Below are 26,214 nucleotides of genomic sequence, written 5' to 3'. Positions count from 1 at the left end.
GGGACAACAGCATTAGAAGCTGCAGCAGCTCGCACTTTGACTCCCCCAGAAAAGAGAAAAGCAGGTTCTGAAAGTGGAGGGAAAGGCCAGAGACAAAAAGCAGGGCAGTCCTGCTCTGAGGAATGGCAAGGAGGGCACTAAAGTCTTGACACAAATGAATGGGTTGTGGAGCTGAGGCAAGATATAACCGGAGAACTACATCTGTCCTGAAGTCATCAAAGACATAGATTCTAGCCTTCAATAGTGAAAGGCACAGATCACAGCCTACAGATGATTAAACTGGATATAATGGGAAACCAGTATCTCCAAAGCACTTGGCAAGACTAAATACACAAATATTTGATGGATCAGTCCAAACTGATTCACCTAACCTATGCATTATCATGATTTCGAGAGGGCAGCTACACAAATTTTTTACCTCAGTGGTGATGAGAAACATACCACCTTGTAAAACAGCCCATTCCATTCCTCAACAACTGAAAGAATTAGATCACGACTCATTATAGCAAAAGATGCATGCCTTGTTGTAGTCATGTCCACTGACCCTATCACTCCCACAGATGAAGTCTAAATGTTTCTATTCACATAAAAGATATTCTTTTGAAGATTTGAAGATTGTTATAATCAGGTGAACATATGCTTTCATTTGCCCAGGATAGTCATAGTTGATGCTCATTATCCCAGCATAATCATTCATAGTGCCCTCATTAACTCTCAAAGAGTCTTGGTTTGGACAATAAATTATATGATCAGCCAGTTATGAAATACATCCCTGCCTTCCAAAATGTTTTCTAAGCATTTGCCTTTATATAAACCATTTCTAATATGACATAACCTACTATACCTTCACTACCCACTAAGCCATTACCTCTGAATGAGCTCCAGGTTACTGAGATTCCCAAGTCAAATGAAATAGTCTCGTATAATGTCACAGGAAAAATCAATTTGTTCTCCCGATCATATAAGAACACCTTAGCATTTTCAGAAATCCAGGCATATTTTACTTGAGTGCAAATTACATTTAAGTCATATTTTTCCCTTATATTGGTATTTCCACTAGGTAACAGTGAATTTATACAACAGTATTTTATTTTATTATTTTTAAATGTTATCTTTTTTAAAGATTTATTTATTTATGCATACGAGAACTGGGGTACAGGCCAGAGGTGTGGGAGGTGAGAGGATTCACCAGACAGAGCGGGAAACAGAACAGGCAGACGGACAGAAATACACTGCTGAGGGGAGCAGCAAGCGAGACAGGAGAGGTCTGCCATGCCATGTGGGTATCTCTACGGCTGGCAGAGATTGAACTTGCGCTGCAGAGGCTGTGGACAGCTTCACAGCGATGCGCTCAACTGCCTGCACCACCAGGGAGGCTCTATACAACAGTATTTTAGATCCAGGAGCAAGGCCTCACATTGGTGCACTGCATTCATTTAGTTCATTACTTCACCCAAGACTATGATACTTCAGGATCCTGATTCGTTCACATACTCTCTACTTTATACTTCCTGAAACTGATAAATATTTCCACTAAGATAGTAATAAAGAAGATGAACTCAAAGCTATTGTCAAAATCCCAGAACAAGCCCCTGAAAGCCACTCTCTAGGTTCCATCAGTCTCTCCCAGATAACTTGTATAGTCATTCAATCACTAAGAGCTAACTAAAAGGTTGACAAATCCTTATTTCACTACCTTAAGAATTTTAGAAATTATCTTGCTTAGGTACACCAAAAAAATTAGTAAAATAAAATCTGCATTAAGATACTGGAATTAGGGGAACTCCCTGGTGGCACAAGGGGATGGGTCTCAGCACTATGAAGCTATCTGCAGTCTCTGTAGCACAACTTTGATCCCCAGACAGGGAGCTAGCCCATATGGTGCAGCAGACCTCGCCTGCCTCACCCACTGCACCATTCAGCAGTGTATTTCAGTCATTCTGCCTGTTCTGCTCCCAACTCTGTCTCTGGCGAATCCTCTCACTACCCCTCTACCCCCACATATCTGGCCATTTATTTTATTTATTTATGCATATTAAAGCTGGGTTCACCAGCTCTTAAATCCTTTTTTTTTTATTTTAAAGATATTGGAATTATTCTAAACATTTGTTGTACAAACAATGCTGAATTGTTTACTACTCAATTGTTAATTACTACTCAATAACCTGATATACCTACACACTTATAAGTAGCTGAAGCAACTATCTTGAGGACTGGAACTATTCTTTCAGTGGATCCTGCTGGGTTGTCTTCGGCAGAAACTACAGTATTGACACTTCAACCAGCAAAGTAGGAGGGCTAAAAACTGAAGTTAGACTTCTAAATTCCAGTCAAATGTCTATGTTCCTATATTGGAAACACAGTCATAGTGAGTTTTAACTAACCCTGGAGGGACAAATAATCACAATATTTTTCAGATATTGTGGGGAGTCTCCTTAAAAATGAAATGTTTAGGGAATGGAAACTATTACCTTTATTTTATTTTTTAAAGATTTATTTATGCATACAAGAGCTGGGGTACAGGCCAGGGGTGTGGGGGTAAGAGGATACACTAGAGACAGAGTGGGGAACAGAACAGGCAGAGTGACTGAAATACACTGCTGAGGGGAGCAGCGGGAGAGTCAGGTGAGGTCTGCTGCACCAGGTGGGTTGCTCCCTGGCCAGGGATTGAACTCGTGCTACAGCGTATAGCTTCGTAGGTTGAGTCTTAAGCCACCAGGGAGGCCCAAAACTATTACCTTTATATGTCAATGTATCCAAAATGAAATAACATAATAGTAAATAACATTAGGAACAAATTACATCATACCTTTCACCTCTATTTTCTGCTTACAATATGTTCTGGATTAAAAATCATCACCAGCAGTTCCCAATTCCCTCTCTCTCTCCCCTCTACTTGCTGATTCTCCCATTTTTATTTGTAAATCAAGGATATCTGAAGGCATGTTTTACTGGGCGTTTGGAAACTTGGGATTCTTACTCCAGGATCCTGATTCTTGTTCTGCAGACAAATTGGAAACTTGAGGCCAGTTATTTAACCAGCAAACATCTGGGTCTGAATCTTGGAGCGAAATGGGCTCTACCACCCTTTCTATTTCCATGCTGCAGTGATTCCATAGTGTCCATTCAGTTCAAAATTTGAGACTTACCTAAGTCTCCTTCCTTATACAGATACCCAGCTCTTTCTGTAAATGCGGTAAGTTCCAAAGTCAGAATGTTTTTCTATTTGTGCTTACTTTTGATCCCACTGCCACTGTACTCATTCTACTTCTTATTTCTATTATAATAACTTTCTAAATATGTACGCACATTTTCCCTTTGGATTATCTGTGTATTTCAATTATGTTTTGCCATAGTGATTTCTCAGAGCAGTGAGTAGTTAGGAGTTTGTTTATGCAGATGATTTTATGAGCACATGGGTCATTTCTATAAAGTAAAAATCTATATGACATTGATTAATAAACATTATAAATAGAAATTATGTATACATATTATTGAAAACATGTTATGTTATCAATAACCTCTAAATTTAATTAAATTAATAAAATGAAAGCTAATGTAAAATAATACCATTCCAAATGCATGCTCCAGGAGTATAAAAAATGATTTATTTTTGGTGCCTCAGGAGGGAAAAAACAATATAATATCATGAAAAAATTCACCTCAGAGAAGGAAGTCAGTGGGAAAGAAATGAAAGTCAGATTAGTTTATATATGAAAACAGCTGGAAGGTCTCTAGCTGACTGAATTCAGTCATTTCTAAGTTATTCCAAGATCAGTATGTGTGTGTTTAGATTTTCTTTAAAGTGTCTCATACATAATGACAACACTGTATTTAATAAATATCTTCACAATTAGAAAGATTATATTATAGCTGAATAATAAATTATATTTTGAAAAATTTAGAGTGAAATTTATATTGACAATGATGTTAAAATCTGTGTTTCATTGGACTATATTTAATAAGATATTGCAGATATTAAAACTTAGTCCTTTTTTCATTTTAAATAATAAATAAAAATTATATAAATACTGAACTAAGAATATAATATTGGAGTTGTTCATGAAAGATTTTTATTAAATTGAGCTGTTCAAGGGCCTCCCTGGTGGCACAGCGGTTGAGTGCTGGGCTGCGAAGCTGCCTGCAGCCTCTGCAGCGCCGGTTCAATCCCCGGCCACCAGCGAGGGTCCCACATGGCGCACAGACCTCTCCTGCCGCCTGCTGCTCCTCTCAGCATTGTATTTCGTCAGTCTGCCTGTTCTTCTCCCCGCTCTGGCTCTGGTGAATCCTCTCACTCTCCCTCGCTTCTGACTGTACCCAGTGCTTGTATAAATAAATAAATAAATCTTCGTAAAAATAAATAAATAAATAAATTGAGCTGTTCAAGACCTACTATAGGTACAAGCTATATGATCAGAGCGAAATTATTTTATATTTGTAATATTCAATTTCTCTATATGACAACCTTAATATAACTTTATTCTTCTATTTTGAAGACATTTAAAATAATATAAAACATGTAGCACAATGCCAAGTACAATATTTTCTTTGTTATCATCACCATCATTTCCTGCATCTTTCAATTATTTTAGTCCTTTTCATATATTCACATATGCTTTATGATTCTTATGTATCCACTCTGAAAATTAAAAAAAGTGTGTGTGTGTGTGTGTGTGTATGCATGATATACACAGACACTCATAGCTCTGTTTGGCATTAAGAACTTTAAAAAAAAAAAAGATGTATTTATTTATGCATACAAGAGCTGGGGTATAGACCACAGGTGTGGGTGCAGGGGTGGTGAGAGGATTCATCAGAGACAGAGTGGGGAGAACAGGCAGATCTACTGACATGCACTGCTGAGGGAAGCAGCAGGCAAGACAGGAGAGGTCTGCTGCACCATATGGGTTAGCTCCCTGGCTGGGGATTGAACTCATGCTTCAGTGGCTACATATAGCTTCATAGTGCTGAGACTTAACCCCTTGTGCCACCAGGGAGGCCTAAGAACATTTTTTAACACAATTGATTCTTTATAACACTCCATTGTTGTTGTTCACATTCCTATTTTAACCTAGTTTTCTTAGCTTCTTGTAGGTAAAATCATGTATTATTCATAATTAAATCCCCAAAAGGAGGTCAACAATTAGAGATTAAATCACTATCGATAGAGCATCCACTGTGTGTCAAACCTTGTATTAAGCATTCTAAAATGTGTGCTTAACTTTTCCTGAGATTGAAGGCTTTAGTCCTTTAAATGCTAAAGAACTGGTAGGTGCGGAGAGCGGCCACAAGCAAAAGTCTTTTACCCCCATAGCTTATAATATTCTAAAATATCCCCTAACTCCTCCCCAGGATACATAATGATGCCAGACACGTAACAGACATTCAGCACACATTTATAGAATAAATAATTCATAGAATAAACAATGACCTAACCAAAATAAGAACTGAAATCTATATTCTTTTTGAAATAAAGTAAGCTATATTATAGGGAGTTTTATCCCTATTTTTGATTTGTCACAGGGAAAATGATTCCTTGTTCTGAATTGGAACTTTCTACATTGTTTCAGTGGTAATTTTATAGAATTATGTGTATATGTGTATAAATATATATCACTAGTAATATCAGTTCAACAGAGATACTAATTTTACCGATAGCATCACAGTAATGTCCCTACTTTGTCATGTCAAGATGGTTGGTATAATGAGCTTAATTCTGCCCATATTTTTATTTATAACTTACTGAAGTTTTCTTTTTCCAACATCATCTGAAGATTCTACTTGCAGAACCAATATTAGCCAACCGCAGCAGTAATTTATGACTACCATTTGCACCACAGGTGTGCTCTGGCACAAATCCACTGTACTTTAATAGCCACTGTGCCAAAGATGAGTTGCACAAAGCAGCAAGCCAGCTTCAATGTCAACTTGCTAGTGTCTGGTTTTCATCGTTTTTTGAGTTCAATAAGTCATACTGCCTTCCAAGTAAGTAAACTGGTTTATTGTAAGACAATGGGCCAAATGTTATCATATACTACTATTTTGAAAATTTATTTTCAATTTCAAGTATAGACATGCTAAAAAAGTTTTCAATGGCATTCCTTCCTTAAGCCAATTCTCTTATATGTTAGGATGAACTGAAGTTATATGCAACATGTTTGAGACCAATGAGAAAGAAGTTCAATTAAAATTAGAGACAATTTATATTCAGTGACAACTAGACAGAAAAGGAACAGATTTTTTTAAAAAATAGGCTGAAATACAGATATATGTCTATATATATATATAGACATGCATACAGATATACAAACAATTAATTAGAATTGAATGGTTACTGACCAATGTAGTAAAGTTCTGCATTCATGTTGATTGGTAGGTTTAGGTCCAACTAGCAGTGTTTTATTTATCTAATTTTTTATTTCTTATTAAGCTATTTTTTATTATTATTATTTTTTATTTATTATTATTTTTTTCTATTATTTTTCTTATTAAACTATTTTCTTATTAAACTTATTAAACTATTTTATTTCTTATTAAACTGTTCTTAAACTCAATGTCCTTCAAAGAACTTCAAGCCAACCTAGGCATGTTTTTTTTTTCCTTTTTATTAATCTAATGGCTTTTAGTTACATACCAACTCTTTAGAAGACTCCCAATTATTCAGAACTGAGAGAGATAGATGTCTGTTGTATGAGTCACTCTGCCTGTGGTATTTTGTCCTAGCAGTCTTAATGAGCTAATATATTGGCTGACTCCTCTGTCATGAAATGGCCATATGTCCTCTCTGTCTCAGCCTACCACACTGGTGGTGTGGTGACAAGGACCAGCACTGAGGATTGAGAGAAGCTCACAGATGCAAGGGGCCTAGAGCCAACAAGACGTACTTGCTCTACTGCAGAGTAGAGCAGGGTAATCTAAGACACCCCACAGGGGTAGCCCACTGACTAATGTGCTAGCAGCTCTAGGTTTTGTGTGCATGGATTCAGATTTGGACCATAATGGGCTCACAGTTATAGATTCACTTCATAAAATTCAGGCACCAAGTTAAATTTGATTATTTTAATATAAGTGTGTTCTAAATATTGCCTGGGTCATACTTAAAAAGATTATAGGATGTTCATTGAATTTCAAATCTAAGTGAGTGCCCTATATATTTATGTGCTAAATCTGGAACCCCACATCAGTGAATATCTATTGAAGATTGAAAAAATTGTCAATCTAAAGCTATCTTGATCTGTTCCTTATATTTAAGATTTCTTTGGTGTTTCTGTCATTTTCTATTTAAAAGATGCACTTGTTCCATCCTTTCTATCTATATCCAAAACACATGTGCTTCATTTATTCTACTTATGACTAATATGTCTCACAAGTTACTAACCTACTTATTATCTGCATTAATCACTTCTCATAAGTTTTATTCATTTAGTTGTATTTTTTCCCTACTAGAACAGAACAAAATATTTTCAAAGAACATGGCAAACACATTGTACCAATTATACCACATATTACCACTGTTTAGTAAACCCATAATTAATTTAGTACAGCATACACATCTTTCAGTGGCAAACCTGTTCTACCTCATTCTCAATTCAGATGTTAAGCTGAAACTTCCTACCAAGATTCACCCTATCCACAGTTGGGACCAATACCCACAGAAGTAAGTATAGCCCTCCCCCTCTATGGAATAAGAAATTAAAAATTAGATAAATAAAACCCTGCTAGGTGGACATAAACCTACCAATCAACAAGAATTTGTTTTCCCCTAATCCAAGTCTTTCATTAATAAACTTTAGTGGAAGATAACTGCTTTCAAGAGTAAGACTAATGTTTCCCATGTGGCTTAATGTCAGCCCCAGGAAACATTTCAGTTCCTTGAATACACAGAGTTTCTGAAAAGTGGATACATTTTATGTGACTTACCTTTCAGTGGAATTATTTTTTAGTCTAGTCTCCTCCATTACAATATCTTTTGCAGACAATATAAATATCACTTTCCTTATTCTAAATTAAGTCTACCTGTTTTATACTTTAATAACTATAGTGTACTGGATATACTTGTCTGTATGGCATTTATCTCAAAATTTTAAAAGGGCTTATTTATTTTTTGATTAATTATTTTTTGTCAGTAGCCTATAAATTTTAATGCAGCATTATTTATGATGGGATGAATGACTTCTACAATGTACGTTGTAGACTATTCACTTGTTTTTATATCACCCCTACATAAAACTAGTGCTTCATATGCATAATAATCAAGCTGATATGTATTTTCATTGGGGCTGATACAAAGTAGAATCTAAACACATTATAGTGATATTCTCACACAACTTACAGTCATTTTAAAGATAATCTCCAAGAATGTCTCTAAAATGGTTTTAGAAAAAACAACACTAAAAGAATAAGTATACCCTTCATCAAAGAAAGTCCTCTGAAGGCTTATTTTCACTTTAATTTAATGCTGGCATGCCTGTTTAAAGATATTCTCATTGTCTGATAATAACATATCAAAGGTTGTGATTTTGGTTTTATGTAAGACTAATTTTAACTTCATTGTGTTAGAGACCTGAAATTAAGTAGTGCTTATTTATGCATTTTGGAATGTCCTAATCCACTGGTGATGCTCTCCTAAAACTCTAATCTGAGCAAAACTTAATGAACTAGAAACCTGAACTACTATGAGATGATAACAAAAAGAGATGCCACATGCAGGTAAAACTGACAAATGTTTCAGAATTAAGCGAGGAGACAGGTGTAGTCATCTTTCGTTCCCAAGATATTTTACATTTTTCTAAACGTGACTACTTGAGACATAAGTTAGGAACCAAATGATATCATTAAAATTCAGTCAGCATTTCAACTAGAATTTCACCTTGTGTTTAACTCAAATCACTGGTAAAATTTTTGGATGTGATTTCTGCATAATTCTCAAACATACCTTGTTGCTCTCCGAGTTGCATCTTTCTATCTTCTGCTTCCAAATCACTACTTAAAGCAAAACAACAAGGGAAAAGATAAACACGAGCGTTTGAATAAAAACTAAATGATTATAATTCACCGTGCCAGGTAATAGTATTCAACATATATTCATGCTTTCCCATTAGATTTTATAATTGGGAATAAGCAATATAAATAGACAGAGGAGGTTAATAATGTAAATATGGGGCATATAATATGAACATAGCTGACTTTTATAAAAAGAGAAAACATCTACAGTTCTTGAAAATCCATCATAATTTTACTCATTTCAAAAACACCTAACTGATTACAAGAATGCCAGATTAGTTGAAGGCTCCCTGGCTGACATCCTTAGCAACGACTCACCAATGTCTTGCACAGATGGTCTTGCTATTAGTTCATTGAGAACTATATGAACCATTTATCCGCCTACAGGCAACCCATCACTTGGATAGAGGAACAGAATGATAAACTAATGTGCTCTGTGGCAGGAAACCGGGCCTCCCTTAAACAGCATCTAAACACCCTCTCTACTTGAGCACAGCTGTTATAATGCTGGAAATTAATGATGTAAGAAAGAATCTCAGCAAATTCTAGTAATAAAGCTCTAGAGGAGTACAGTCTTGTATGCAGTTGTCTGAATGTGTATGATTACACATGCACGTGTGTATATTTATTTGTGTGTGTATAGGAAAAAGAGAAACAGAGGCCAGAATGAGAGGTAGACTTCACTGGCAGAGAGCTAATCCAATCACACTTGCAAGCTAAGCACTGTGTTCATCATACAAATTTTTGAAATAAAATAGGGTTGAAATGACTGACCAAAAGATAATTCATGAGAACAGCCATTATTGTGTCAGTAATTTGCCATGGAAAATCACATCTTAAGATAACATGGTTTTGTTTTCCAATAAAAAGCTTTTCAAGGCTATGAGATGAATGCTTTGAGTCTGTAAATTAGGATTTTTTATGATGTTTAAGTTTCTTTGAAGTTAGGCTCCAATAAAAGCTGTGTAAAATGAACATAACACTTCAAGAATAGTTGCAAAGAGTTATTTTAACTTTAAGCTGTCTGCACTTCAGTGACAATCCCTTGTTAAGCAATTGATAGTATTTTAAGTGAAGCTATTATCACAAGGAACCTCACAAATGAATATAAACAGGGTAGTGCCCCTGAAGACTGCTTTTTAAAAACCTGTCAAATGTTCCCTTTATTTCCATTATCTTGACTGAGTGAGTTATCCCAGCACTGAGCAATTCGTGTATCATGTATATTCGTCTCCTAAGTTCAAAAAAGGTAATAATTTTCCGATTTCAGTGCTGTCGAAAAGGTATACTTAATGTGTCAGGTGTTAGGTAACTTGATGAACATTACCAACTCCAGCTTATAATTATTAGAAAATGATCATGGAATTATTGAGTCTTAGAGTTAGAAAATGATCCATCTTGATCATTTAAATTAGGAAAACAATCTATGCAAATAAAATCTGAAGCAGTAATCTGATACTTAAGAGATAACGCTTTTTTTGTCACTGAAGTATTCTCACTGATTTTAATGTTTTTGAGTTCTACCCCACTGCTGTATGCATTTGTAGTTTGTTAATCTATATGTGGGGTAATTTTCTACTGTGTGGCTATTGATTACCCATTCACATATCAGTAGGTATTTGGTTTGCTTCCAGATTCAGATATTATGAATAAATTTACTATGAAAATTTACAAGTAAACTGTTGGTGGACCAACATTTTCCTTTGGGGATAAATATCTTAGAGAAAAATTTTCTGAGCCATATGGTGAAGGTATATGCAATTTTACAAGGAATTACAAACTTTTCTAAATTGGGCAATTTTATACCTTTACAAATACAGCAATATATAAGAGCTCCAGTTGCTCCAAAATCTAATAAAAATTTGTCATTGCCAAGCTTTATTTCTAATGTTAACCTCTCTAATGGTATCTAGTGTTAAGTCACTATATTTTAATTTGAACTTCCCAGATAAATAATAATATGAACCATCTTGGCACAGCATCCATATGTCTCCTTTTGTTAAGTGTCTAATATTTCAGTCTATTTTTAAAAACTAGTCACTTGTTTTCTATAATTTAGTTACAATGGTTGTAAAGTAAGTCCTATTCTAGGGTGTGGTGCTTGCCTCTTGTATACAATTTCTGCTGTTCAATTTTCTGGTGCTAATGGGGTGCTAGAGAATGCTTCCACTCTGTTTAAAAATATCATGCCACAACATCACCAGACCTCTATTCCAATCTCAACTATTATTTGTCACCCTTCAGTAGTCTCATTCTGTACATGCTGCCTGGTTGTCAGCTAAGGACTCACATGAGATCTAAACAGATTTCTGGAGATTATCTTGCTCAACTCCCCTCTTTGCTACACTGCAGATCCCAACTGATTTAGACTTTCCTCACACACTTCCGTGACTTATCATCTCATCAACACAGCTGTGTTTTACTTGGATTCAAGATCCTTATACTATTGTCAAATAACTTTTCCACAAGCAGAGAACTGGAGCAATTTGGGAACTTAGCCATGAGTTTTCCATCTTCAAGATTTACAAGTTTCCTTTGCCTGTGTTCTGTGACTGGTTTTTCTTCAGTGACCCCCCATTTTTTCAATCTAAAGAATAAATGCCTTAATACTGAATTATTTTGTGTTTCTAATCTTCCATGTATTGGGATATATGAATTACTTTTGTTTGCAACGTAATTTTTGTTTTCATGTTTATTGGACCCTAAAGAGTTTGCAAAGAAACATTATTTTATAATGATAAACTATTCACAAACATACATAAACAATTTGCATAAATATAAATTAAAACAATACATTACAATTTCTTGAAAGTTTTGACTAAAAATAACAATTGAAGAGTAAGATACCCTACAGATTTATAAATCATTTGTTAGTGCTATCCGTCAGTATTTCAGGCAATTACTCACAAAACATTATCTAAGAGGTTGAAGAATCTGGTTTTCTAGTTACCTAAATGCCTTTAGAATAGAATAGAGGAAGACTCTCCTCATGGTCATAGCAGTTCAGTCTCATTTATTCAAATACATAATTATCAGATGATTTTGCTCCTGGGTTCATACTTGGTGTTAGGTTCACAATTAAAATTATACCATCTAAATTGTTCAAATTAATGAATTAAGTAACTAGATTAAAAAACACCTCACAGGGACTCCCTCACCACCATTTTTTCCCTAGCAAAATGAAAGTGAAAGTTTTCTTAAATGGTATTTCAATAAAAAACCAAATTAATTTAAAATGTTTTTAAAACTGTTTCACCTTGTATGTTAAGAACATTTTTATGAAATAACAACTACCAAATACTGCAAACAATCCAAAGTATGCTGAATCTGGGAGAAAACATTACCAACCTTTCAGCACATCCAGTGATTACATTATAAAAAGATTTGAAAGGAGAAGTTGAGACGGTCATATTTCAGTTTGGATTATAAAAATGTGTTAACTTTTGGGCCTCCCTGGTGGCACAGGGGATTAAGCACCACACTATGAAGCAATCCACAGCCTCTGCAGCACAAATTCAATCCCCAGCCAGCCAGGGGGCAACCCACATGGTGAGGCGGACCTCTCCTGTCTCGCCTGCTGCTCCCCGCAGCAGTGTGTTTCAGTCAGTCTGCCTGTTCTGCTTCCCACTCTGTCTCTGGTGGATCCTCTCAACCCCTGCATCTCTGGCCTGTACCCAAAATCTTGTATGCATAAAAATAATCTTTTAAAAAAATTTAAAAAATAAAAATGTGTTAACTTTCAAGAGAAGTTAGCATACTGGCACTTTGGTCAATTCGCCACTTCATATTTAACTTTTAGTTAATCATAATATTTATGTAAAAGGTTGCTCTTTTCTGTGAATCAATTCTAGACTTAAGGATTATATTTTTTTGCAAGAGAGTTTACTGCCGCCTTATTCACTAGAAGAGTGGGTAAAATAGTGTGGATTACTTTGTCCTATGTACTTAGTGAACATTCCATTGAAATAAAGTTTTCCAGGGTGGAAAACAGATATGGGTTTCAAAAGAGTAAATTTTGGGAAACTTGAAAATCAGCTTGCTCTCCCTTTGCCAAATGTTGATGCCCCTTTTTCATCTGTAATAGAAATCAGCTGTAATATGCAAAACCTAGACTAACCAAAAGAACATAATAAGCGGTCAATGTAACAGAATAGAGAGCACAGAAATAGACCCACATGAAAGTAATCAAATGTGAAAAAAATACAATAGAGATAAGATGGTCATTTCAAATGACACTGGGACAATTGGACGGTCACATGCAAAAAAAATGTATCTAGACACAGACTTTATATCTTATGTAAATATTAATTCAAAATGATCATTGTCCTAGATATAAAATGAAAAGACTATAGAACAGCTAAAAGAGAACATGGAGAAAAACAAACCAAAAATGATTTTGGGTTTGCCAATGACTTTTTAGATATTATACACAAAGGTATAATAATGAAAAATGTTCTAAGTTGGACTTCACTGAAATGTGTAACACTGCTCTTCAAAGATACTGTCAAGAGAATAGAAGACAAAGTGGGACAAACTTTGCAAAATGCATATCTACTAAAATACTATTAATGAACATGTACAAAGAGCATTTTAAAAATAAGAAAACAAATAACCCTGTTAAAAATAAGCAAAAGATCTGGACAAACACCTTAGCAAATAAGATAAAGAAATGGCAAATGAGTATCTGAAAAGATGCCCAACATCCTATGTCAAATTAAAATAGCAATGAGATACTAGAACATACTTACTATAATGGCCCAAGTCCAAAATGCTTAAAACACCAAATGTTGGCAAGGATGTAGAACAATGGAATTTTCATGTATTACTAGTGAGAAATCAAGATGGTATAGACACTTTAGAAGACAGTCTGGCAGTTTCTTATAGAACTAAACATACTCTTATGATAGCAGTCACACCCCTTTGTGTTGATCCTAACAAGTCAAAAAGTTATGTCTACACAACCTGCACATGAATGTTCCTAGCAACCTTATAATTGTGAAACCTTGGAAGAAACTCAGATATCTTTCAATAGGGTATGGATAAATAAACTGATGTGCATACAGACAATGGAATAATAATTGAGCACTAAAAATAACACAGATATCAAGGCATGACTACACATGGAAACTTAAATGTGAAATACTAAGTGAAGTAAGTCCACCTGGACAGAAAATATACCAGATAGTTATAATTATATGACAATTATATGAATAGAAAAAGTGAAATGCTGGAAAGGTAAAAATATGGAGACAGGAAGATCAGTAATTGCCAGGGGCTAGGAGAGAATGAAGATAAAATGGTAGAACACAAAGGATTTTAAGGCAACAAACTATTCTGCAGGATACTTTCATGGAAAGATACATGTTATTACATATTTTTCAAAAGCCATACACGTTATAATATCAAGAGAGAACACTAATGTAAATTATGGATTTGGGTGATAATGCTGGTTCAGTATAGGTCTATTAATCCTAACAAATGTATACTGGAGTAGGATGTTAATAGTTGAGGAGACTGCACATGTAGGGAATGGTAGAAGATAATGAGAACTGCACTTTTTCTACTCAATTGTCTTGTGAATCTGAAAATGCTTTCTAAAAAGTGTAAAAAATAAATCTATACTAACTCTTCAAAAGAAATGACTGAAAAATTCACAATGAAAGATAATCATAAAAAATCTATCTTAACCTCAATTAATATAAAGGCCATACAGGTCACTGAAAACTTACAAGCCAATAAAAAATAGCAGTCTATAAACATTTATCTCTGATTAACAGAAGATATTTATTCAGAATAAAATTATATAATTGCTACAGTATGATCTGTGCTAGTCAAATCACCTTAGAACTTTAAACTTGTTTCTACATTTTCATATGAATATGTCAAGTTGTATGGTAACAAAATGAGAGAAACAGACATAAAGTATAGTATTCTTGGGGCAGAGTAGACTAAATAGACGCTGTCAATAATACAACTGCATTTTCCACTGTGAGGGAAAATAACATGATTTCCTCCTGAGATTAAAAAACAAACCCTAAAGTAGTCTTGGGAGTTATATGGGATTAGCAATGTATTATTTCAAGTAGGATAAGCTATCCGGTGATAACAAATAAGCCCCAATCAGAGTAACAACAAACACTTGTATCCTCAGCATGTAATAGCCAATATGGATGCTGCTGTTACAGTTTTCCAGGGAATGTTCCTCCATGTTGCATTTCAGGGATTCTGGCTTCCTTGTGTAGAGGACCCTGACATTTATGCTTTGTTTACAGGTGTATGAAAGAAGTAAAAACACTTAGGAGATTACCTTTATGACTACTCCTAAAATGGCTTATATCACTCTACCCACAACTAATTGGTGAGGAAGAGTTAAATATCCCACCTAAATACCAGGAAAAGTGGAAATATAATTTTCTCATGTTTTTAGGAAGTCAGCATCATGGTTTGGTTAAAATACAGCATTTTTCTGTAATGAACCCTTCTCTCTCTTTTCTTTAGTATTTAAAAAAAAACCATTATAATTGGCTTTGTACAGATGATTTCTATTTTCTAAATCCTATTCATACATACTATAACAACATTTACATTTATAATAATGTATAAAATCTTCAAGATGCTTTCACTTTATATTATCTCAATTTTGCTCACCACTACACTATTATGCTGGTATTTCAAAGATGTTCGTGAGCCACTGTAGGGTAAGGAAATAATGTCAGGCTTTTCTGCCCTCCCGCCATCAGGATAGATGATGGATCCTTGCGGTCCTGAATGCATGCCTGATGGTGGGCACCTGGAACAGGGTGTGGCAGATGTAGGTAGGATTCACCTGGGCTGAGACTGGGCTTTTAAGGGCAGCCTCACGGGGATGCCAGCAGAAGCCGAAAGAGAAGCAGAAGCAGAAGCAAAGATCACCGGAGAGCCCAGATAGAATGGGGATTTGCTGGGGGCTGGGAGGACTGCCAGCCTCCCGGCCCCCCAGAACCCTTGCCTGCTGTCTACCGGGTAAATCCCAATAAAAGACCTGCAAAAAACACTGAGGACTCTGACTTCTCCTTTACCCAGTCTGCTGGATCATAGAAAACCTGCACTGTGTCCCATCCTGCCCTACAGCCACTTATAAAAGCATGAAGAAACCAGAAATTCTGATGCATATTGTTATACAATTATTTAGGTAAGGGATGTCTACACTTTCTAGAAAACTTTTTTCCTAGAGAAAATTAAAAATAGAAAATTAAAAATAGAAAATTAAGATTTAGTATTCACAGATTTTGTCAGCTAACTTGGGTAACAGTAAAATCTTCAGTTAACTCTGGGTTTAGCAAATCTCGGAGAATTTGGTATAATCTGGCATTTGCACAATTCACTCTATGAGAAATTTGTATTGACCTCAGAGACAGCAAGATAAACAAGATTCTCATGGATATAGACATCCATATCAGAATGAACCAGTATCTGTCATTACTCATGTCTTCGTAGGAAAACTGAGAGATGGGGAATGGTAGGTGGTAGGATGACAAAAGAACGTTGTATACACATGAGATGCAATCATGAAGATCCCCATTCAAATGTTAGAGACTCTGGCAGCTAAGTGGTAAATATAAGTACATGCTATACACAACCAAGAGGCAAACTAAAGGACCAAAATTTGTTGTTAATCTGCTGACTCCATATTGATCAAAACTTATGTGACTAAAAGGAACTTATTTTTATCTACAGAACTGATCTCAGGGCTCAGCAAGTTTAAATAGTTTGTAAGATTATGTAACTAATTATTGAAGCTTGTTTCCTAACCTTTATGCCATTATCATTTCACTTGATGTCATTATGCTGCTCAACTTCTGAACTCTTTCACGAACACCCTCCTTTAGTAGAAGGCAGACACAGGAGAAAAGGCTTCCATTTTTGAGGATTGGTTTGGAATTGCCTGCACCTGCTAAAAATTGCAGAGAAGCTGCCCTTTACTTCTTACCCTATCCTTTTATTACCATATCAAGAGCTTTATGACAGAGCAGCATTCATAAAGAGCAGAACACCTGCAGAGGGAATGGTTTCCATGTCTGGAGCATATCCACTGAGTGGAGAGAGAAGGCAGTGGCAAACACATTCTGATCATTTCACTGCAAAAATAAGATAAATTTGATCATTTTTCATATCACAAAAGTTTAAAAATATTCTATACATACAGGTATCCAGTGAAAAGGAAAGAGTTAATATATCAATTAATCTGTGTCTTGATAAAATACATAATTTCAAGTGAAGGTAGTTAGGGGTGCAAACAAATAGCAATGAAATGCAACAAGGAACGGTGGATTGAGGCAATGCTATAGTATCTGGAGTAGAATAGAAGGGGCTTGAATCCAGGCTGGAACCTTGATTAGCAGTTATGTTGGTTTTGAAGTATCTTTTGTCTCTGGGAACATCTTTCTCATCTTATAATGGAAATAAAAATGTTATGATGAAAAAGTTTTTTGAATTGAGACTGTTTATAAAATACCTGGCTTAGAGTTTGTAGCAACAGGAATGGGCACAGTGCAGGATCTCTGTGATCCTAGCAGACCGAGTAAAGGAGGAGAGAGTCCTGGAGCTCTCAGTGGCTTTTACAAGCTTTTATTGTGATTTACCACGTAGACAGCAGGTAGGGGTTCCGGGGAGCTGGGAGGCTGGCAGGCCTCCCAAGTCTTCACCCTATCTGTGCTCTGCGATGTTCTTTGGTGGCTCTCTTGCGGTTCACTGCTTTCTGCTTCTGCTGGTGTTCCTGTGATGCTGCCCTTATAAGACCAGTCTCAGCACAGGTGTATCTACTTACGCATGCCCACACCCTACTCCAGGTGTCCGCCATCAGGCATGCGTGCAGACCACAAGGATCCATTATCAGTCCTAATGGCGGAAGGACAGAAAAGCCTGATGCTTTTTCACTTACCCTACAGAGTTATTTTACCAAGTGATAGTTCCCTAAACTTTCCTTCTTAGGATTTTCAGATATATCCCCTTCTGTCTCCTTCATTAAAAGAAATCTTTTGAATGTGCGGAATGCCTTTTCTATTAATCCTCAAAGTTTCTTCTGGATTCTCTGATTTGCTCTAAAAGTAATTTTTACTTGATGTTCCTTATTATATCTCCAGGAGAAGTAAAGCAGATATTATCAGCTGACTGAATATAAGATTTATATTTCAGATTCATAATCCTATTGTTCTATGGATGTATAAGAAAAGCAGCAATAGGAGCAGTACTAAATTGTAAGTTTTAAAATTCTGTTTTTATTTTAATTGCACAGGATAAAACAACTTCAGAAGGGAATAGTGAGGTGCCTGATGATATGAAGAAGGATAGGGAATATACTGAAATACAGATTGGCAGGGGAAGGGTTAATGTCATCAGGTGAGCCTTAACAAAGTAATTTTTTTAATAAAATGATCACCAAAATAAGGTTTAAATTGTCATCTCTTGATCATTCTAAGTAATCCCTTTCAGTACATATGTTCTTCATTCAAGTAAGTGACCCACTAAGTCACTTTGAGAGACATAGGTCAAAACAAAAGTCATATTGAGAAGCAGCAATGATGAATATTTTTTCCTGTCTGATGTAAAACTCCAAAAATGAGTGGAATCCCATGTTTACACTAAAATTAATGGGCATTTCTTTCCCAGGAAGGTTCAGTTCACTGCTCTGGCATGAACAGTACAGTAAGCTAGGGTTTTGGTTCTGTTTTGTAATTAATAAGGATACTCAGAAACTATTAATTTGTCTTTTGTCTCTTAGATTCAATAAATAATTCATCCTTCAATATTGCATCTATAAAAGTAAAAGAAGTCAATCAAAAGCAATGGTTTTTATAAGCCTTGGGAGAATTTTTTCCAAAGATTAGTCTTTGTCTGTGTCATGACTTTCTAATAAAGAAACTTACAACACAGGCTACAGTGTTTCTTACATTCTATTTATTGCTTAATTTTTTTTTCTTCTGCCCCAATAAAACTTTTATTCCAAATAGTGACTACTGAATAATAGATACCCTGAGTAAAATCATCCTTTCTGATTGAAATATGATTATTTTAACACCCTGGTTATGAAAAGATCCCTCTTAATCTCCAAATATGTTGGGTGTGTTGCACAGTTTAGTCTGTATCCCTGAAAACTGGCCCACTGGCAATTATATCTATCAGAAGAGAGCCTACTGGAGTTGAAACATCATAGTGGCACATTAAATAAAACTTTAGCACCATGAACAATCATAGTTGACCAGGGCTTTGTCTATCAACTCCTTTCCTGGCATCCTAATGAGTTTGGGCTCTCCAGGGAAGGATTGTCTCTGCCTCATTTTTAGGTCTCAATCATGTCATTTCATGAAAGGTGAAATTTAATTAATATGATGATTTTATCAATATTTCTTTTGAGGGATAAGGCTGAATACTCTAACATGGGCTTGGGGATTATCCCTGGATTTCACTATAAACTACTTAAACTTGGTTGGCATGACTAGGTGTTTTGAGATTCCAATAAATCAATTGATGCACACACAAAAAATGGTTGTTAAGGGTTTATATACTCAGCATTGTGGAAACTCTTACAGAAAATCGTCTTCCCACTTTAAGAAGATCTCTGAAAGAAGGAAGCATGAACAAAGGTACTGAGAAAATGTTTTAAAAAGATCTAATATGCAGCAGTTCTGAGAAATAATGCAGTATAAGCAGCAGTAACTAGTTGAGGTGTCCATGAGAAGTGGATCCTGAATGCAATTTAGAGTTGGATTAGCCTGAGAGAAGGGCAGGATGTTTAGGAAGAAGTGTGAAATAAGTAAAGACTTGAAGTTGAGAGTTGTCTTTAATTGTGGATGAGTAAGAGAGGCAACCAAAATTTCTCTCTCATACAGAGAAACTTATAGAGGAAGAATGGAGAGAACTCAGTTATCACAAGGTTCTTTTCCTTTTTTTTCCATTGGGATAGCATTGTTTTACAATACATCACATGATTTAGGAGGATAAGTTCACCCCTCTTCAGATGTGTGTTATCACACTGACCATTTCCAGTCCTTCACTGCACACCACTGGATAACCTCTTCCCTCCTTACTACCTCCCTCCCCCTCATGCCCCTTTAGTATATTTAGGTTTTATTTAGGTTTAATCTATTCCTTCGTATTATTTCTCTATACAATAAAATAAAATCATCCAGTACTTGTCTTTTTCCTTCTGATTTATTAATCTCTCCCAGTTACATCCATGTTGTAGCAAATGTTAAGATTTCATCTCTTTTTATAGCTGAATATTCCACGAAATATTCAGCTGAATAGTCCAATGAATATATCCACTGAATATTCCACTCTATATGCATCTATATCTTTTTTACTCATCCATGGTTGGGTTCATAGAGGTTCTGAAATTTGTTCAAAGAGTTTTCATTAAGCACTTAAACAGCTGGAATCCATACATGGCATCCATATCTATATCCAATCTCAAATAATGTAGACATTGATTATAATGCAATTAAAATAAAATTTAGTATGATGGGGCATATTTTTATTTTTTATTTGAATTTTAAATGTAGTACTTTCTTTTTGCATCATTGTTAATTTTTGGACAATACATGATTTCTCCCCTCAGGTATGGTTACTGTAGTTCTCCCACTACCACAAACACCCATAGTCTATTCCTGTGATCTGCCCTGACTGTTTTTGCCCCCTCCCACTCTTTTCCTTTTCCCTTTCCCCTCCCCTCCTAGATGCCTCATATCTGTGGTCAGCTTTCAAGGTTTGTCTTTGTCTGACCCTTTCTTTGTTTTTTCTATATTCTACATGTAAGTGAAACCACCCAATATTATCTTTTTTTCCTTCAGATTTATTTCACTTAGCATCAGTCCTTCCAGTTCTATCCATGTTACCACAAATGGCATGAGTTTATATTTTTTTGAAGGCTGAACAGTATTCCATTGTGTATACAAACTTCATCTTCTTGATCCATTCATGTGTTTAGGGGCATACAGGTTGTTTCCATATATGATGGTATATAGAAAGCACTGATGAAGTGGTAAAAAGACTTAGTTTTATTATGATTCTGTTACTAACTAGCTATGTGATATGGGAAAAGTTTATTAATTTCTAATTAATGAATTTTTTATCTATAAAATGAAAAAAGTTGAAAAAGATTGCATATTATACATTGTATTATATTATATTTATTATAAAAAAGTAATAAGCAATGAGTATCAAGTTACCAAGTATTCTAACAGCATGTTTTTTTTTTTTTTTTTTTTTTTTTTTTTTTTAAATTTACCAACATATTGATTTTAATTTATTGGTAGAATAATATAACAGTTCTAGTCAAAACTACTTTTGAAAAAATATTGTAAATTTTAACATATGGTATATTCATATCTGTTTTCTTTTTTTTTTTTTTTTTTTTTAATAAATTTTATTGTTATATTCCCATACAATTGCAGCCCCCCCATTCTGACCCCAATCCCTCCCCTCCCACCCCCGCCCCCTAAAAGTGTCTCTGGTTCATAGTTTTTTGTTGATTTTGATTTTCACTTTCTTATAGTTATTCATTTTCCTGGTCCCTTATTTAAGTTTTCTAGATTCCTGCTATGAGTGAGACCATCCGGTATTTTTCTTTTTCTTTCTGGCTTATTTCGCTGAGCATGATCCCTTCCAGCGCCATCCATGTTGCTGCAAATTGCATGTGTTTATCTTTTTTGAATGCTGAGTAATATTCCATGGTGTATATGTACCACATCTTCTTGATCCAGTCATCTATTTTTGGGCATTTGGGTTGTTTCCAAAGCTTAGCTATTGTAAACAGTGCTGCTATAAACATAGGGGTGCAGGTGTTCTTTGGAATTGATGTTTCTGTGTCCTTTGGGTAAATACCTAGGAGTGGAATTGCTGGATCATATGGAAGCTCTATGTTTAGTAGGTCCAGAAATCTCCATACAGCTTTCCACAGTGGTTGGACCAGTTTGCACTCCCACCAACAGTGCAGAAGAGTTCCTTTTTCTCCACACCCTCGCCAACATTTGTTGTTGCTAGTTTTTTTAATATGTGTCATTCTCACTGGTGTAAGATGGTATCTCATGGTAGTTTTGATTTGCATTTCCCTGATGACAAGTGATGTTGAACATTTTTTCATATGCCTGTTGGCCATTTGCATTTCCTCTTCAGAGAAGTTTCTTTTAAGCTCTTCTGCCCATTTTTTGACTGGATTATTTTCTTTGTTGTTGTTGAGTCTCATCAGCTCTTTGCAGATTTTTGTGATCAGTCCTTTATCATTAGTGTTGGGTACAAAAATGTTCTCCCAGTTGGTGGGTTTCTCTTTGTTTTTGTTATTGTCTCTTTTGCTGTGCAAAAGCTCTTTAATTTGATGTAGTCCCAGCTGTTTATCTTTGCCTTCACTATCACTGCTTTGGGTGATGTGTCTGTAAAGATGTCTTTGATGTGCAAATCACGTAGTGTTTCGCCTATATTTCCTTCTATATATTTTATGGTTTCAGGTCTTATGTCTAGTTCTTTAATCCATTTTGAGTTGATTTTTGTGTATGGTGTGAGGTGGTGGTCAAGCTTCATTCTTTTGCATGTAGCGACCCAGTTTTCCCAGCACCATTTATTGAACAAACTTTCTTTGCTCCAATGCATATTCTTTGCTCCTTTGTCAAAGATTAGTTGACCATAAATCTGTGGATTTATTTCTGGATTTTCTATTCGATTCCATTGGTCTGTATGTCTGTTCTTGTTCCAATACCATGCAGTTTTGATGATTATGGCTTTGTAGTATAGTTTGAAGTCTGGGAGTGTGATGCCTCCATTCCCTTCTTTTTTTTTCAGGAGAGCTTTGGCTATTCGGGGTTTTTGGTGATTCCATATGAATTTCATCAATAATTGTTCTATTTCTTTGAAGAATGACATTGAAATTTTGATTGGAATAGCATTGAATCTGTATATTGCTTTTGGTAGGATGGCCATTTTAATAATGTTTATTCTTCCAATCCATGAGCAGGGGACGTCTCTCTATTTCTTTGTGTCTTCTTCTATTTCTTTTAACAGTGTTTTATAGTTTTCTTTGTATAGGTCCTTTACCTCTTTTGTTAGATTTATTCCCAAATATTTGATTTTTTTTGTTTCAATAACAAAAGGGATGGTCTTTTTGATTTCTTCTTCTTCAGATTTATTGTTTGTGTATAGGAAGGCTACTGATTTTTGCGTGTTGATTTTGTATCCTGCCACTTTACTGAACTGATTGATGAGTTGAATTAGCTTTTCTGTGGAGTTTTTGGGGTTCTCTATGTATAATATCATATCATCTGCAAATAGTGATAGTTTGACTTCTTCTTTCCTATTTGGATTCCTTGGATGTCTTTCTCTTGTCTTATTGCCCTGGCTAGGACTTCCAGTATTATATTGAAAAGCAATGGTGAGAGTGGACATCCTTGTCTTGTTCCAGATCTTAATGGAATTGCTTTCAGCTTTTCACCATTGAGAATGATACTGGCTGTTGGCTTGTCATAGATGGCCTTTATGATGTTGAGGTATGTTCCTTGTATCCCCAGAATTTCAAGGGCTTTTATCATGAATGGGTGTTGCACTTTGTCGAAAGCTTTCTCAGCATCTATTGATATTATCATATGGTTTTTATATTTCTTTTTGTTGATGTGTTGGATAACGTTGATTGATTTTCGGATGTTAAACCATCCTTGTGCCCCTGGAATGAATCCAACTTGGTCGTGGTGAATTATCTTATGGATACATTGTTGGATTCTGATAGCTAGAATTTTATTGAGGATTTTTGCATCAGTGTTCATTAGGGAGATTGGCCTGTAGTTTTCCTTTTTTGTGTTGTCCTTGTTCGGTTTTGGTATTAGTGTAATGTTGGCTTCATAAAACGTGTTTGGTATTGTCCCTTCCTTCTCAATTTTTTGGAAGAGTTTGTGAAGGATAGGCACTAATTCGTCTCTGAATGTTTGGTAGAATTCATTTGTAAATCCATCAGGTCCTGGCTTTTGTTTTTGGGGAGGTTTTTTATTACCATTTCAATTTCGCTGCTTGTAATTGGTCTGTTTAGGTGTTCTATTTCTTCTTTATATAGAAACCTTTAAAAAAAAGTCACAGGGCCTCCCCTGGTGGCGCAGCAGTTGAGCGCTAGGCTGTGAAGCTGCCCACAACCTCTATAGCACCGGTTTGATCCCCAGCCGGCAGGCAAGGGTCCCACATGGCGCGACAGACCTCTCCTGCTGCGCCCACTGCTTCCCTCAGCAGGGTCTTTGCTCCATCTGCCTGTTCTGTTCCCCACTCTGGCTCTGGTGAATTCTCTCACCCTCCCACGCTTCTGACTGTACCCAGTGCTTGTATAAATAAATAAATAAATCTTTTTAAAAAAAAGTCACAAATGAAGACTTTTTATTCTTGAAGTTTTATGATTGCTGCCTCATTTATCCATAAAAAAAAACTTTCACATTTTCCATCTGCCTCCCTCTCTCTTTAAATTCAATCCTCTTCAGGTGTCTTCAGCCTATGTTTTGGAGGATGCATTTGTATGCATCCACTCAAAAATGAATGCTACTGTGAATCAGGAGTTATGTTATATTCTGAAAAATTGTGACTAAATCACATGTGCAAAGGTTTTTAGGTATGCAGACACAAGGCAAAGTCAGATGCACAAGTTATATATATATATATATATATATATATATATATATATATATATATATATGAAACTAAAGTTAGCAAATTGCACCAAAGCAACTGACAGAAAGTATAACTGACAATGTGTAGGAGGGGTTTATTTAGAGAGATCAGGGAGAGTCTCTGATTAGGCAGAATTTGTATTGAGACCTAAAAATTGAGATGGAAAACCATATAAAGTGTCAGAGAGAGGGAATTCCAAGCTGATGGACAGCATGGGTGAAGTTGGGAAATAACTTGACATTTTGAATAGAATGAAAGGTCAGTTTGGTAACAATATATTCAACAGTAAGCACTAGGAGAGTAACCTCAGGCAAGGTTGACAAGTAGACAGCATAAAGATCAAGCAGAGATTTACAGTCCATGTAGGTTAGATGAAATAGATGAAATTCTTGTAGATTAAAGTGTTAGAAACCCAAGCTAAACTAAGCAAAGTGATAAAAGGGAATATATTAGCTCAAATCACTCAAGATTCTAAAGTGGAACTGGTTTGAAAGTGCAACATGATGTAAATATGACAAAATCTCCAGACTCTGCTTTTTGAGTTATCTCTCTCCCTTTGTCTGTCTGACAGTTTTACTGTTGCCTTTCTTTCTTTCTTTTTTTAAGATTCATTTATTTTTGTAAAAAAGAACTGGGGTACCCAGAGGTATGGGGGCAGAGGTGAGAAGATTCACCAGAGACAAATTGGGGAATGGAACAGGCAGACTGACTGAAATACACTGCTGAGGGGAGCAGCGGATCAGACAAGAGAGGTCTACTACCCTATGTGGGTAGCTCCCTGGCTGGCTGGGGATTGAACTTGTGCTGCAGAGACTGTGGATAGCTTCATAGTGCTGTGCTTAACCCTTTGTGCCACTTTTCTCATCAACCACATTCTCCACTCATATGCAGTGGAATGATGGCCATCAGCAGCTCTCATTGGCCATCAGCAACTCATTGGTCAAGCTCTGGTTACATGTATAACCATGACCATTTATTGAGTACATGAGATGGTGGTATTGGTTAAGCACACATAAAATTATACCAGGCATAAAGTCAACCCTATCCCAATCACATAAAATGGGTACTTCCCACAAGAAAGTTAAAAATAATCACAAAAACTATATCACAATGTGCAGTTGTTCACATTATGTGGAGATAAGATTGTTGTAATGAGATGGAAAGACACAGAGCAGATATAAGCAGAAAAGGTCATTTTTGAAAGCATTCTTTCAAATGCGCTTCACTGATTTGGGCGGGGAAAAAGATCTCTAAGGAAGCATAATGTCTACACTCCTATGTAGGCTACCATACAGCATAGTTCCATCATTGCAACTATGGAGAAGGCAGAAAAGATCCTCCTTCCACAGACACTTCATCCCTGATACCCAAAATATTCAGAAGTGTAATCTGAGATTATTTTGTGGCCACTTGGCCCATAAGAGCAAACTTTGTGTGTGCCCTAACGGCTGTGGGAATGCAGCTGAAGTTACAGGTGAGCTTTTCATTTTTCAGTTTAACATTATAAACAAAGAGACCTTATCTTGGAATAAGGTCATTGCA

At 35.7% G+C, this 26,214-nt stretch overlaps 1 protein-coding gene across 4 annotated transcripts in view; it reads right to left on the bottom strand.

Moving 5' to 3' along the window:
- RIT2 (Ras like without CAAX 2) overlaps window positions 1-26,214 on the bottom strand; it is a 460,431-nt gene that overhangs the window by 407,743 nt on the left and 26,474 nt on the right. The window contains exon 3 of one of the 4 annotated variants that reach the window (XM_054694077.1): window positions 8,936-8,985. The exons of 2 other annotated variants lie outside the window; for them this stretch is intronic. In XM_054694077.1, the coding sequence (XP_054550052.1) occupies window positions 8,936-8,985 (50 nt within the window). The remainder of the gene's footprint in view (window positions 1-8,935; window positions 8,986-26,214) is intronic. One more of the 4 variants, XM_054694078.1, reaches the window with a different exon arrangement.

Source organism: Talpa occidentalis, unplaced genomic scaffold, assembly GCF_014898055.3.
Source record: "Talpa occidentalis isolate TD23 unplaced genomic scaffold, MPIMG_talOcc4v2.1 talOcc4.13, whole genome shotgun sequence".
Taxonomy (NCBI): Eukaryota; Metazoa; Chordata; class Mammalia; order Eulipotyphla; family Talpidae; genus Talpa; species Talpa occidentalis.
The sequence above is the reverse complement of the archived record's forward strand: the minus strand, read 5'-3'. Positions and strand labels throughout refer to the sequence as shown.